Below are 13079 nucleotides of genomic sequence, written 5' to 3'. Positions count from 1 at the left end.
GTTTGGGAAGGCCTTAGTTCTACTGGCTTTATCTTCACTTTTTCTTCCCTGCCATCCTTGTAGGAGTTGACTCATGTGGCCACAGAAAATGAAGCAGAGTTAAAAACTAAGCCCTTCTCCAGCAAGAGCCTCTTGGAATTAGAGCAACATCAGACTCTTCTTGTGGAAGGCCAAGAGCAGAAGCTGCTTGTCCTGCAGCTGATGGTGGTTCTGTGCGAGAGTATGTCTGAGCAGATATTTACAAACATCACTCAGGTCAGTAGTTGCCACGTTCTGGACCCCAGCCGGGTGGTATTTGCCTATTTTGTTTTCTTTGCATTCTCCCCCACCCACCAAAAAGTTTTAAAATGTTGCTCAGAGTGTGATTTGATGACACCTGTGTCATGAGGTGTTTCTTGGAATGCTGGTTAAATACGGAAATTACATAGCCCACACCAGGCCAACTGAATTCAAAACTTCCCAATGTCCTGAGACTCCACGTGTTTAACAAGCTCCCGAGGTGATTCTCATGCACATAAAATTTTGTCTTAAATGATTATATGTTATGTTATAGTAATTTTCAACTTTGAGGCAAAAAAAAATTATCTGGGATCTTTTTCAAAATATTGATAGCCAGCCCAAGCTTAAAGATTCTGATTCAGCATGTCTGCATTAGAATCTCTATCCTACTCAAGCTCCATGGATGATTCTAATGTGTATCAAAACTTGAAAATGATTATACATTCAATCTGAAGAAAAGAAATCACAAATAATAATGAGATCACCTTGAATTTTATGGGTCCACTAACTCACAGCCAATCTTCACAACATCCTGTAAAGTTGTAAGATGTTTTTAAAAATGCTTTCAGAGTAGTATCACTATGCAAGGCCGTGCCTGAATTTTATTGGTGCAGACATTATTTTTTCCACCTTTAAAAAAGATAGGAAATAAAAGTAATAAAGCAAAGGCAGTACAGTCACCAGATTTGACCACTTAACCAGAATTAGTTGTTGTTTGGTTGGTCAATAGGCAGCTGTAAGATGGTATGATTGTCATGCTTAAATCTGATTCTCCAGCTCTTTGTATGGTCGTCATTGTCATCTGCCTTCGGATGTTGCTAAGCAGCATTTCACTATAGCTCCTGCTGAGAAAATTTGCAGCTGCCTGTCAGTCTGACTTACCATGCCTGTTTAATGAGAATTATGCTCATGATTTCTTTCCTGGCCTCTTACTCTTTCAGCTCACTGACCCCATGTTACTTAGTAGGCTGATTTGTTCCTCCAGTGTTTATATCCATTCCCTGAAGACTTTTTCATCCAGACCTTATGTTTTTATCTCAGGATGCTGGTTGGAAGGGAAATGGTCTAAAAACTGATGTGACTTGAGCTTTTGCACTTAGCTCCCTTTACTCCTAATTAAGGAACAATGGTGTCAGGCTGGTACAAAAATGATTTGTCCCATTAAATTATCCTTCAGCTAAGGTTAAAATGTATCAGGACAAAAAGAACCACAAGGAAATACTAAATTGCATTTGATAATCTCACTGTTCATGATAATATTGGTGTATTATTTTATTTTATTATTTTTATTTGAGACAGAGTCTCGTTCTGTCCCTCAGGCTGGAGCACTGTGGTGCAATCTCGGCTCTTCAGCCTCCCAAGGAACTGGGATTGCCGGTGTGCACCACTGCACCTAGCTAATTTGTATATTTGTAGTAGAGCTGGGGTTTCACTATGTTGGCCAGGCTGATCTTGAACTCAACCTCAGGTGATCCACCCGCCTTGGCCTCCCATAGTGCTGGGATTACAGGCGTGAGCTATTGTGCCCAGCCATTATTAGTATATTATTTTGAAACACACACACATATGGATAAAGAAAATAAGTTAATGTAATTTTGTGAATATTATTAGGGATCAAGATTTTAGCATTAAAAGGAGGTATAAAATAAAGAACCAGAGTAAAGAGCCTATAAGTTATTATCTTTTTTAAGAGACAGAGTCTCACTATATTGCCCAGACTGGACTTGAATTCCTGGGCTCAAGCACTTCTGCCACCTCAGCCTCCCAAGTAGCTGAAACTACAGGTGCATACCACCATGCCCAGCTTAAAGTATTATTGAATTTGAATTGGAAATATTAGTTTGAACTCAAGATTTAGTTTTCTCTTTTAAAAAAAAGATATTTCCGAGCTCAGCCCATTGTCAGTCCCAAGAAGCAATGACAACCCAGTAGCAATAAGCATTCTTAGTGACAATTTATAGGTGTTTTTTTTTTTTTTTGAAACAGAGTCTGGCTCTGTCATCCAGGTTGGAGTGCAGTGGCGTAATCTCAACTCACTGCAACCTCCCAGGTTCAAGTGATTTTCCTGGCCCAGCATCCCAAGTAGCTGGGATTACGGGTGTATGCCACCATGCCTGGCTAATTTTTATTTATTTATTTAAAATGTTTTTTATCCCTGGCTGATTTTCGTTTTTTTTTGTTTTGTTTTTTTTTTTTTTGAGGCGGAGTTTCACTCTTGTTACCCAGGCTGGAGTGCAATGGCGCGATCTCGGCTCACCGCAACCTCCGCCTCCTGGGTTCAGGCAATTCTCCTGCCTCAGCCTCCTGAGTAGCTGGGATTACAGGCATGTGCCACCATGCCCAGCTAATTTTTTTTGTATTTTTAGTAGAGACGGGGTTTCACCATGTTGACCAGGATGGTCTCGATCTCTCGACCTCGTGATCCACCCGCCTCGGCCTCCCAAAGTGCTGGGATTACAGGCTTGAGCCACCGCGCCCGGCCGATTTTCGTATTTTTAGTAGAGATGGGGTTTCACCAAGTTGCCCACACTGGTCTTGAACTCTTGACCCCAAGCAATCCACCCGCCTCAGCCTTCCAAAGTGCCAGGATTATAGGCATGAGCCACTATTCTCAGCTTAATTTAGTTTCTAAATACTATTTTCTACTAAGATAATTCTGATCTCTATGGAATACGGTTGATTCAAAGTCTGAGGCAGGCAGGAATTGTATATTATAAGCCTCAAGGCATCTTGTTGTGCCTTAATACAAGGAAGCAACCTGAGATGAATGGGATCATATCTGTAGCACAGTGAAGCCAACTTGAAGGGACTCCCATTGCCATAGATAGGACAATTAGATCATTAAAGGGAATAAGGCCTGCAATGGGTTGAGTACATTGGGTACTCAATGAGTACATCAAAGATAAAAATCCGAGTCAAAGAAAAAAAACTCTTATAGGACACCTTTGGGATTGCCAGGGCATCAACTCATTATTTTGTACACTGATAAGAAAAGGTAAAGAGTAAAGCATTTGTCTTGTGTTTCCTGTAGGAATTACATGTCAGGTAACCAAATGGTCAATGAAGAAACATTTTTTCTTTACAGGAGAATCATAGCTAAAAATTTAAAAAGAGAACTTGAAAATTACATCTTGGCCAGGTGCAGTGGCTCATGCCTGTAATCTCAGCACTTTGGGAGTCTGAAGCAGGAGGATTGCCTGAGCCCAGGAGTTCAAGACCAGGCACAATGGCAAGATCATAGCTCACTGCAGCCTTGCACCCACTGGGTTCAAGCAATCCTCCTGCCTTAGCCTCTCCAGTAGCTGAGACTACAGGCATGCACCACCACACCCAGCTAATTGTTTCACTTTTTTTTGTGGAGGTGGTGTCTCACTGTATTGCCCAGGCTGGTCTGGGCAATAGTAAATGATCTAGCAACTTGAGAAACTAGAAATCTAAATGTCTGCATGTGGCGAAGTCAAGAAGCAAACCACTATACCTCAATAAAGCAGTTAAATTTTTTTTTTTTTTCTTTTGAAAAGAAAAATAAGAAAAAAAAGAAGCAAGCTTCTTTTCACTACAGAACCCTGGAAGGACATGAAGCACCAGATAAGCTCTAAAAATGGAATTGAATTTAGAGCTTAAAACAGTTTGAGGCTGGACGCAGTGGCTCACACATGTAATCCAAGCACTTTGGGAGGCCGACTCAGGTAATCGTAAAGTCAGGAGTTTGAGACCAGCCTGGCCAACATGGTGAAACTCCCATCTCTACTAATTAGCCGGGTGTGGTGGTGCGTGCCTATAATCCCAGCTACTCTAACTCAGGAGGCGAAGGTTGCAGTTAGGTGAGATTGTGCCATTGCACTCCAGCCTGGACAACAGAACAAGAACAAGACCCTGTCTCAAGGAAAAAAAAAAGTTTGAAAGGCTGTATAGGATTCAGTAGATTCCTTCATTCATTCCTTTCCTTTGTATGACCACCTGCCCTTCCCGTTGCAAGACCTGCAGGTTTACTCTTGAGAGATGTTGAACCTAAGGGACTTTGAACTTGGGTGGGAGAGGCAAACTGAAAAATAGGAGGTATAGGCCAGGCTCAGTGGCGCATGCCTGTAATCCCAGCACTTTGGGAGGCCACGGGGGGCAGATCACGAGGATAAGAGATCGAGACTGTCCTGGCCAACATGGTGAAACCCCATCTCTACTAAAAAATACAAAAATTAGCTGGGAATAGTGGCACACATCTGTAGTCCCAGCTACTCGGGAGGCTGAGACAGGAGAATTTCTTGAACCCAGAAGGCCAAGGTTGCAGTGAGACTAGATCGTACCACAGTACTCCAGCCTGTTGGCAGAGCGACACTCTATCTCAAAATAAATAAATAAATAAATAAATAAATAAACAAACAAATAATAAATAAGAGGTGTAAGTTGAAGTCTGCATCCTCAACAGTGAGGCCTCCACCCCTTCCACTCAAGTGTCAGTCTTGGCAGCAGGTTTAGACACCCCCGTAGGACTACTATGAGGATTAAATGAGTTAATACCTGTAACGTGTTCAGAATCGTGCTTGGTAAATAGTAAATGCTTAATGTTATTATTAAGCTAAACAGCTAAATAATTACAAGTGGTTGCTTCTGTAGAGCCTGAATCAGACCAGAAGAAATGATGTAGGGCACCACTGTTTTTAACTGCAAGCTTTTAGGAATATTTGGCTTTTAAAATTATGTAGGCTTATAAGAAGTTTTAAGTAAAAAGTAAAGATCTGTCCTCACTCTCCACAACATATATAAATTTTAGAACAGGATTCAGTCACACACCTATTCTTGTGGCTGGCAGCCCCACCAAAATCATAGGAAATGTTTAGTAGTGGGAGAAGCTGCTGTTCAAATGGGAAGGGGTTTTGGTATTAACACGAAGAATGTTTGGGGGAAAGCGTACTTCATAGATGACAGTAATAGCTGGCAATCCCTTTACAGTTAACGGTTCCCTGTTTTGTTTTTGTTTTTAACATAAATACAAACATAGAAATTTTCTATTTTAGTAATAGGATCATACTGCTTGTTTTGATATCTGTATACACACACACACACACACACACACACACACACACACACACACAGATAGTGTAGGCTTGGCTCGGTGGCTCACGCTTGTAATCCCAGCACTTTAGGAGGCCGAGGCATGAGGTCAGGAGTTTGAGACCAGCCTGGCCAACACAGTGAAACCCCGACTCTACCAAAAATACAAAATTAGCTAGGCATGGTGGCAGGCACCTGTAATCCAGGCTACTTGGAGGCTGAGGCAGGAGAATCACTTGAACCCACCCTAGAGGCAGAGGTTGCAGTAAGCTGAGATCGCACCACTGCACTCCAGCCTGGGTGACAGCGAGAGACTGTCTCCAAAAAAAAAAAAAAAAGATAATAGAGAGGAACTTAGAAAAAGTTGGAAGGCTAAGTAGTCCTAATTGAGTAATTTAAGAATACTTGTGCTGAAATGAAAGCTAAATATAAACAAGGAATGCTTTATTTATATTTTGTTATTGTTGTTAGAGACAGGGTCTCACTCTGTCACCCAGGCTGGAGTACAGTGGTGCAATCACAGCTCACTGCAACCTCGAACTCCTTGGCTCAAGTGATTCTCCCAACTCAGCTTCCTGAGTAACCACCAGGACTACAGGTACATGCCACTGTGCCTGGCTAATTTTTTTTTTTTTTTTTTTTTTTTTTTTTTGAGACGGAGTTTCGCTCTTGTTACCCAGGCTGGAGTGCAATGCCGCGATCTCGGCTCACCACAACCTCCGCCTCCTGGGTTCAGGCAATTCTCCTGCCTCAGCCTCCGGAGTAGCTGGGATTACAGGCACGCGCCACCATGCTCAGCTCATTTTTTGCACCTTTAGTAGAGACGGGGTTTCACCATGTTGACCAGGATGGTCTCGATCTCTTGACCTCATGATCCACTCGCCTCAGCCTCCCAAAGTGCTGGGATTACAGGCTTGAGCCACCGCGCCCGGCTAATTTTTTAATTTGTTGCCAGGCTGGTCTTGAACTCCTGGCCTAAAGTAATCTCCTACCTGGCCTCCCAAAGTATTAGGATTACAGGCATTAGCCACTGTTCCCAGCCAAGGAGTGTTTTAGAAAACTCCCTGGAGGCAAAATAGGTGACCCAAGATGGTAGAAACAGTTTCTACCTAGTTTCTCTAGAAACGGCCAGTGTCCTTATCCTCTAGTATGAATAAAGTCTTAGGGGTGGAGGAGGTGGTGAAAACTGTCATAACCAGCATGTTCATTCTCGTAAGTGGAACTTTTAATAACCTTTCTAGTTTCCTGCCTTGCTTCAGAAGACAAGTGTTAACAAGCCATTCTCCTGACTTTAAGCCTGCAATAAAGATTCTAGCACAGCATGTGATTTGTCCAGATAATTAAACATGCAAGCTTGCATGTTATTTGAAGGCTTATTATGACCTTCTCAGCCTTTCCATTTCTAAAATGATTTCTGTCTTTTGAGTCATTAATCCTAAGTATGCGTGTGTGTGTGTGCACGCATGTGTATTGTGTACTGTCATTTATTCAAAGGTGTTTCTACTTAAGGTGATTAATACAAAGGCATTGAAAATGATGCTGACTAAATTAATTCTACTTAAAGATTAGTTGTTAGCCAAATGCTATGAAAATGTTGTCTAGGAACAATCTTAATCCTTTAAAATATTTAATACTTAAAAAAAAGACTGGATCAGGGGTCTCCAACCCCCAGGCCACAGACTGGTACTGCTCCATGGCCTGTTGGAAACCAAGCCGCATAGCTGGAGGTGAGCACAGCACAAGTGAGCATTACCACCTGAGCGCTGCCTCTTGTCAGATCAACAGCATTAGATTCTCACAGGAGCGCAAACCCTGTTGCGAACTGTGCACGCAAGGGATCTAGGTTGCACAGTCCTTATGAGAATCTAACTCCTAATGATCTGAGGTGGAACAATTTCATCCTGAAACCATTTCCCGCCCCTCTCCCCCTCCTGCCCCTGCCAACCCCAGTATGTGGAAAAATCGCTTTCCATGAAACCAGTTCCTGGTGCCAAAAAGGTTCGGGACCACTACTGTTGATCATTTGTACAGATTGTTTGAGGACATTGTCTTCTAGATGAAACTGAACACCACCCCTCCATTCTTTGCTTACTAGAATTAGACTGTCAAAATGTGGCGGACGAAGAGGGGTGGGAATCCCTGAGGAGGAAACCTCCTTTTGAGAAGCAGATCTATGACCCTCTGTCATATTCAAAAAGTAACAGGTCATTTTTTATAAAGAAAGTTTATTTTTTAGAGCAGTTTTAGATTCACAACAAAATTGAACAGTAGGGACAGAGATTTCCCTTATACTCCCTGCACTCAAACAACATAGCCTCCCCCATTGTTAACGTCTCCCACCCAAGTGATGCATTTCTTACAGCTGATCAATCTACATGGACACATCACCACCCAGAGTCCATAGTTCACACTAGGGCTCACTCTTGGTGTTGTACAGCCTATGGATTTGGACAAATTTGTAATGCCGTGTATCCACAATGACAGTATCATACAGAATAGTTTCCCCACCCTAAAAATCCTCTTGCTCTACCTGTTCTGTCCTCCCTCTCTCCTAACCCCTGGCCACCTTTGATTTTTTTACGGTCTCTGTAGTTTTGCTTCTCCAAAAATGTCATATAATTGAAATCATATAGCATCTAGCCTTTTCAGCTTGGCTTCTTTCTCTTAATATGCATTTAAGGTTCCTCCATATCTTTTCATGGCTTGATTGCCCATTTTTTGGTGCTATTTTTCCATTGTTTGGATGTACCACAATGTATTGATGCATTCACCTACTGAAGGACATCTGGGTTACTTTCAAGTTTTAACAATTATGACTAGAGCTGCTATAAACCACCATGTGCAGGTTGTTGTGTGCATGTAAGTTTTCAACTCATTTGGATAAATATCAAGGCCAGCAAAGGCTAGATTGTATGGTGAGAGTATGTTTTATAAGAAACTGCCAAGCTGTCTGCCAAGTGGCTGTACAATTTTGCATTCCCAGCAGCAATGAATGAATGAGAGCTCTTGTTGCTCTGTATTCTCACCAGCATTCCCGGTGAAATCAGTGCTCTGGATTTTGGCCATTCTATTAGGTGTGTAAAGGTATATCACTAATGCTTTAATTTCCAGTTCTCTAATGACAGAGGATGTGGGGCATCTTTTCATATGCTTTTTTGCCATCCATATATTTTCTTTTTTTTTTTTTTTTTTTTTTTTTGAGACGGAGTTTTGCTCTTGTTACCCAAGCTGGAGTGCAATGGTGCGATCTCGGCTCACCGCAACCTCCGCCTCCTGGGTTCAGGCAATTCTCCTGCCTCAGCCTCCTGAGTAGCTGGGATTACAGGCACGCGCCACCATGCCCAGCTAATTTTTTTGTATTTTTAGTAGAGATGGGGTTTCACCATGTTGACCAGGATGGTCTCGATCTCTTGACCTCGTGATCCACCCACCTTGGCCTCCCAAAGTGCTGGGATTACAGGCTTGAGCCACTGCGCCCGGCCCATATATTTTCTTTGGTGAGATGTCTGTTCGGGACTTTTACTCATTTTTAATTGGGCTGTTTCTTTTTCTTTTCTTTTCTAGATAGGATCTCTCTCTGTCACACAGGCTGGAGTGCAGTGACACCATCATGGCTTGCAGCAGCCTTGACCTTCTGGGCTCAAGCAGTCCTCCTACCTCAGTCTCCTGAGTAGCTGGGACTATAGGCATTTGCCATTATTCCCAGCTAATTTTTTCTTTTTCTTTTCTTTTCTTTTCTTTTTTCTTTTTTTTTTTTTTGAGACAGGGTTAGGCTAGAGTGCAGTGGTGCTATCTCAGCTCACTGCAACCTCCGCCTCACGGTTCAAGCAATTCTCCCACCTTAGCCTCCTAAATAGCTGAGACTACAGGCATGCGCCACCATGCCCAGATAATTTTTTTGTATTTTTTTGGTAGAGACAGGGTTTCACCATGTTGGCCAGGCTGCTCTAAACTCCTAATCTCAAACGATCTACCTACCTCAGCCTCCCAAAGTGCTGGGATAACAGGCATGAGCCACTGTGCCCAATCCAGGTTTTCTCTCTTTCTTTTTTTTTTTTGAGACGGAGTTTTGCTTTTGTTACCCAGGCTGGAGTGCAATGGCACAATCTTGCCTCTCCACAACTTCCGTCTCCTGGGTTCACGCAATCCTCCTGACTCAGCCTCCCGAGTAGCTGGGACTACAGGCGTGCACCACCACGCCCAGCTAATTTTTGTATTTTTAGTAGAGGCGGGGTTTCACCATGTTGACCAGGATGGTCTCGATCTCTTGACCTTGTGATCCACCTGCCTCGGCCTCCCAAAGTGCTGGGATTATAGGCGTGAGCCACCGCGCCCAGCCCAATCCAGGTTTTCTTATTGTTGAGCTTTAAGAGTTCTCTGTAAATTTTGGAAAACAGTCCCTTGTCAGACTGTTTTGGGTGAATATTTTCTCCCAGTCTGTGGCTTCTGTTTATGTTCTCTTGACAGCCTCTTTTGCAGAGCAGGAATTTTTAACTTCAGTAAAGTCCAGCTTATCATTTCTTTCTTTCACAGATTGTGCCTTTGGTGTTGTATCTGAAAAGTCATCACCACCCTCAAGGTCATCTAGATTTTCCGTGTTATCTTCTAGGAGTTTATAGTTTTGTATTTTGCATTGAAGTCTGTGATCGATTTTGAGTTAATTTACAAGTCATTTTGCTTTTGAATTTTCAGACAAGATTCATGAAAAGTAAAGGAAGTTGGAGTAGCATATTAAAACATTTGGAAAAGTATAAATAGGCTTTCTCATTTATTAAGCATATGGCCTTAACCATTTTAAAGTCTCAGATTCTGCATTTTATAATGAGGATAATAGTACTGACCTCATACAGTTGATATGAGAACTAAGTGACATTGTACATGTGAAACCCTTGGGAGCTTCCTGCTTGCTGAACACGTGGAGATGCTGGAAGCAGGGCTAGACCAGAGAATGCATGGATGCTCCATCCCCACTGGCTTGTCCTATCCATCTGTCTGTTCATCTGTGTCCTTTGTAATAACCTTTATAATAAACCAGTAAATGTTTAAAAAAAAAAAAAAAAGCAAAACACTGAACATCACACCTGCATGGTAAGTAGCAGTTGTTATGGATGGTTTTTGCTATCATGATGTAGATGAAGAAGATGAGGATGTCAACATAAGGTGTAAAAAGAATTTTGATTTTTCTTTTTTTTATTCCTCACTGATTCTCCATTTCCTTTTTTTGGTAGGTGGTGGACTTTGTAGCAGCAACATTGCAGAGAGCCTGTGCAAGCTTGGCCCATCAGGCAGAAAGCACCGTCGAATCACAGACACTGAGCATGTCCATGGGGCTGGTGGCTGTCATTCTGGGAGGAGCTGTTCAGGTGAGTTGTAGACATGAGCCAAGCTCAAATGGAGGGAAGGGATAAGACAAATACCAGTTGTTTCCTTTCCATACCCTTGTGAGAAATAAGAATGGATGTTGTACATAGGAGAACCAGGATAAAGAAGTTAGTCTGTTAGTGAGAATTCTCTCCAAAGCAGAGGACAAAAAAGTTGCACTGTTTCCACTTTGTCACCTGAATAGGCTTCACTATCAGAAGGGCAGGGTCCTTTCTACTTGTTACAATCTTAATTTGGAAACATGTAGCCTGGTGTTTTGCATCTGAGGTGAATACTAGATTTTCTGGCCCTCAGTCTCCAAAGCTCAGCCCTTGTTTCTGCTACTCTTGTTGGGGAAAATCCTTAGTAGCCTGCTGGCTGCATAGGATCCATCTATTTTGAATGTTCCATTTTAGCACAGGATTTATTCTTCAACACATACCATGTAGTGTGTTAAAGCTTTGCTTCCAGCCACTTTTAAGTGTGTATGTCTTTTACATACCTAATTTTTTTCCCCAAAAATGGATACCCAATTTATAATTTTTAAATTTATTTTTTTAAACAGTACATATTGCATACTTGTGTGCCACACATACTGAGCTAGGGTGCTGGGAATACAGCAGGAGACAAGGCAGACCTTCATGAAATTTCAGTCCAGTAAGGAAGTCACACACTAAATGACTGTTCAGAAATAAACTTAGGGTTGATTGAAGGGCCTCAAAAGAGAAGTGGCAGGTACCAAGAGCACGTAACATCTAACCTAGGCTGGGAAGATTTCCACTGAGGAAGTGTAAGCATAAGATAAGATTTGAAGGATGAATAGCAGTGTGGGTGTGTGTAGGGTGCAGATGAAGGAAACTCTTCCAATTAAGGGAAACATCATGCTTAGAAGCAGCAAAGAGCTTGGTATATGTGAGACACTGATAGAAGACTGGTGTTGGTGAATTGTAGAGACCAAGGGGAAGAGCATGCCAGCAAGGACAAAAGATAGACAAGGGCTAGACCATGCATGTGTGTGTGACTGGCTAATTACATACCTAGTTAGGTGAGGAGTCTGCAGGAAAGCAGAATAGTCTTAGTGTGAGTCTTATGAAATCCACCCTGAAGCTAGCCTGCTCATAACCCTTAGCAATGAGTAGGATACCCTCTGGGAATGGATTTTTGAGTTTGAGGATTCAAGTCTGATTCTTATTCTTGATATATTAGAATATGCCTTTCACTAGCCTGTCTAAAAGGAAAAGGAGTTTTATCTGGGCCTGTTATTAGTGTAAAGCCCATTTCTTGGTAGATTTACTTAGCACTAATAATTATATATTTTCCATGTTGTTTAAAAAAAAAAAAAAGCATTTGGTTCATTTTCTAGAGCCATAATATACCCTTGCTATTAGAACTATCAAGGAAAGGTTGGTCAATTGAATCATTTTTCTTTTCTTTTCTTTTCTTTTCTTTTCTTTTCTTTTCTTTTCTTTTCTTTTCTTTTCTTTTCTTTTCTTTTGTTTAAGCTGGATTCTTACTCTGTTACCCAGGCTAGAATGTGGTGGCATGATCTTAACTCACTGCAGCCTCAGCTTCCCAAGTAGCTGGGATTACAGACATGCACCACCCCACCCAGCTAATTTTTGTATTTTCAGGAGAGACAGGGTTTTGCCATGTTGGCCAGGCTGGTCTTGAACCCCTGACCTCCGGTGATCTGCCTGCCTCAGCCTCCCGAAGTGCTAGGATTACAGGCGTGAGCAACTACACCCGGCTGGAATTATTTTTCTTAAGTCATGTTCTTACTGGATTTAGTTAGCCAAATTGATTTTAGTTTTTCTTGTTGACTATTAATTTGAATAGTGTTTTTCCATAAGGTGAGAGTGCAGTTTTGTTTTTTTTTCTCGCTTCTCTGTACTTATCATTTCGAATCACATCCCAAATGAAAGATATATCACAGAAATCTCCATTTCCCTTTCTAGGAGCCCACTGTTGGAGGGCCAGCTGTGCACGTTAGTTGTGTTCTAAGAGAGACTCACCTGACCGATGTAAAGGTTATGCGTTGCAGGCCCCTGCCTTTCCGTGAGCCATCCTGACTCACTGACTACATCCGGCATTCCTCTGACTTTGCAGTTAGTCAAGTGAACATAGCATGTCACCCCTTATACCTTTGCCCTAGATCTACTACCGTTTTTCTGTTTGAATCATGGATTTGTAAGTGGCTTCTAGAGTAATGCTGGATTTTCTTTGTGTTAGAAAAACTATATCATGGTTCTAAATTATGTTTTCAGTCAATCTTTGTCAGGCTAACATTATACTGTTTTTTTCCAATCCTTATTAGGATTTGTTGTTTTGGCTAATGAAAAAAGAATATAACATCATCTGAACCAACCTACCTACTTAATTTCTTTCTT

General features: G+C 41.8%; 1 protein-coding gene across 6 annotated transcripts in view; it reads left to right on the top strand.

Annotated features, from left to right (window-relative positions):
- TANGO6 (transport and golgi organization 6 homolog) overlaps positions 1-13079 on the top strand; it is a 127953-nt gene that overhangs the window by 71103 nt on the left and 43771 nt on the right. For all 6 annotated transcript variants that reach the window (XM_074401509.1, XM_074401499.1, XM_074401490.1 and 3 more), the window contains 2 exons: positions 64-255; positions 10560-10694. In XM_074401509.1, coding sequence (XP_074257610.1) covers positions 64-255; positions 10560-10694 — 327 coding nt within the window. The remainder of the gene's footprint in view (positions 1-63; positions 256-10559; positions 10695-13079) is intronic.

Source organism: Saimiri boliviensis, chromosome 1 (genome assembly GCF_048565385.1).
Source record: "Saimiri boliviensis isolate mSaiBol1 chromosome 1, mSaiBol1.pri, whole genome shotgun sequence".
NCBI lineage: Eukaryota > Metazoa > Chordata > Mammalia > Primates > Cebidae > Saimiri > Saimiri boliviensis.
This window is presented reverse-complemented; position numbering and strand designations above follow the sequence as displayed.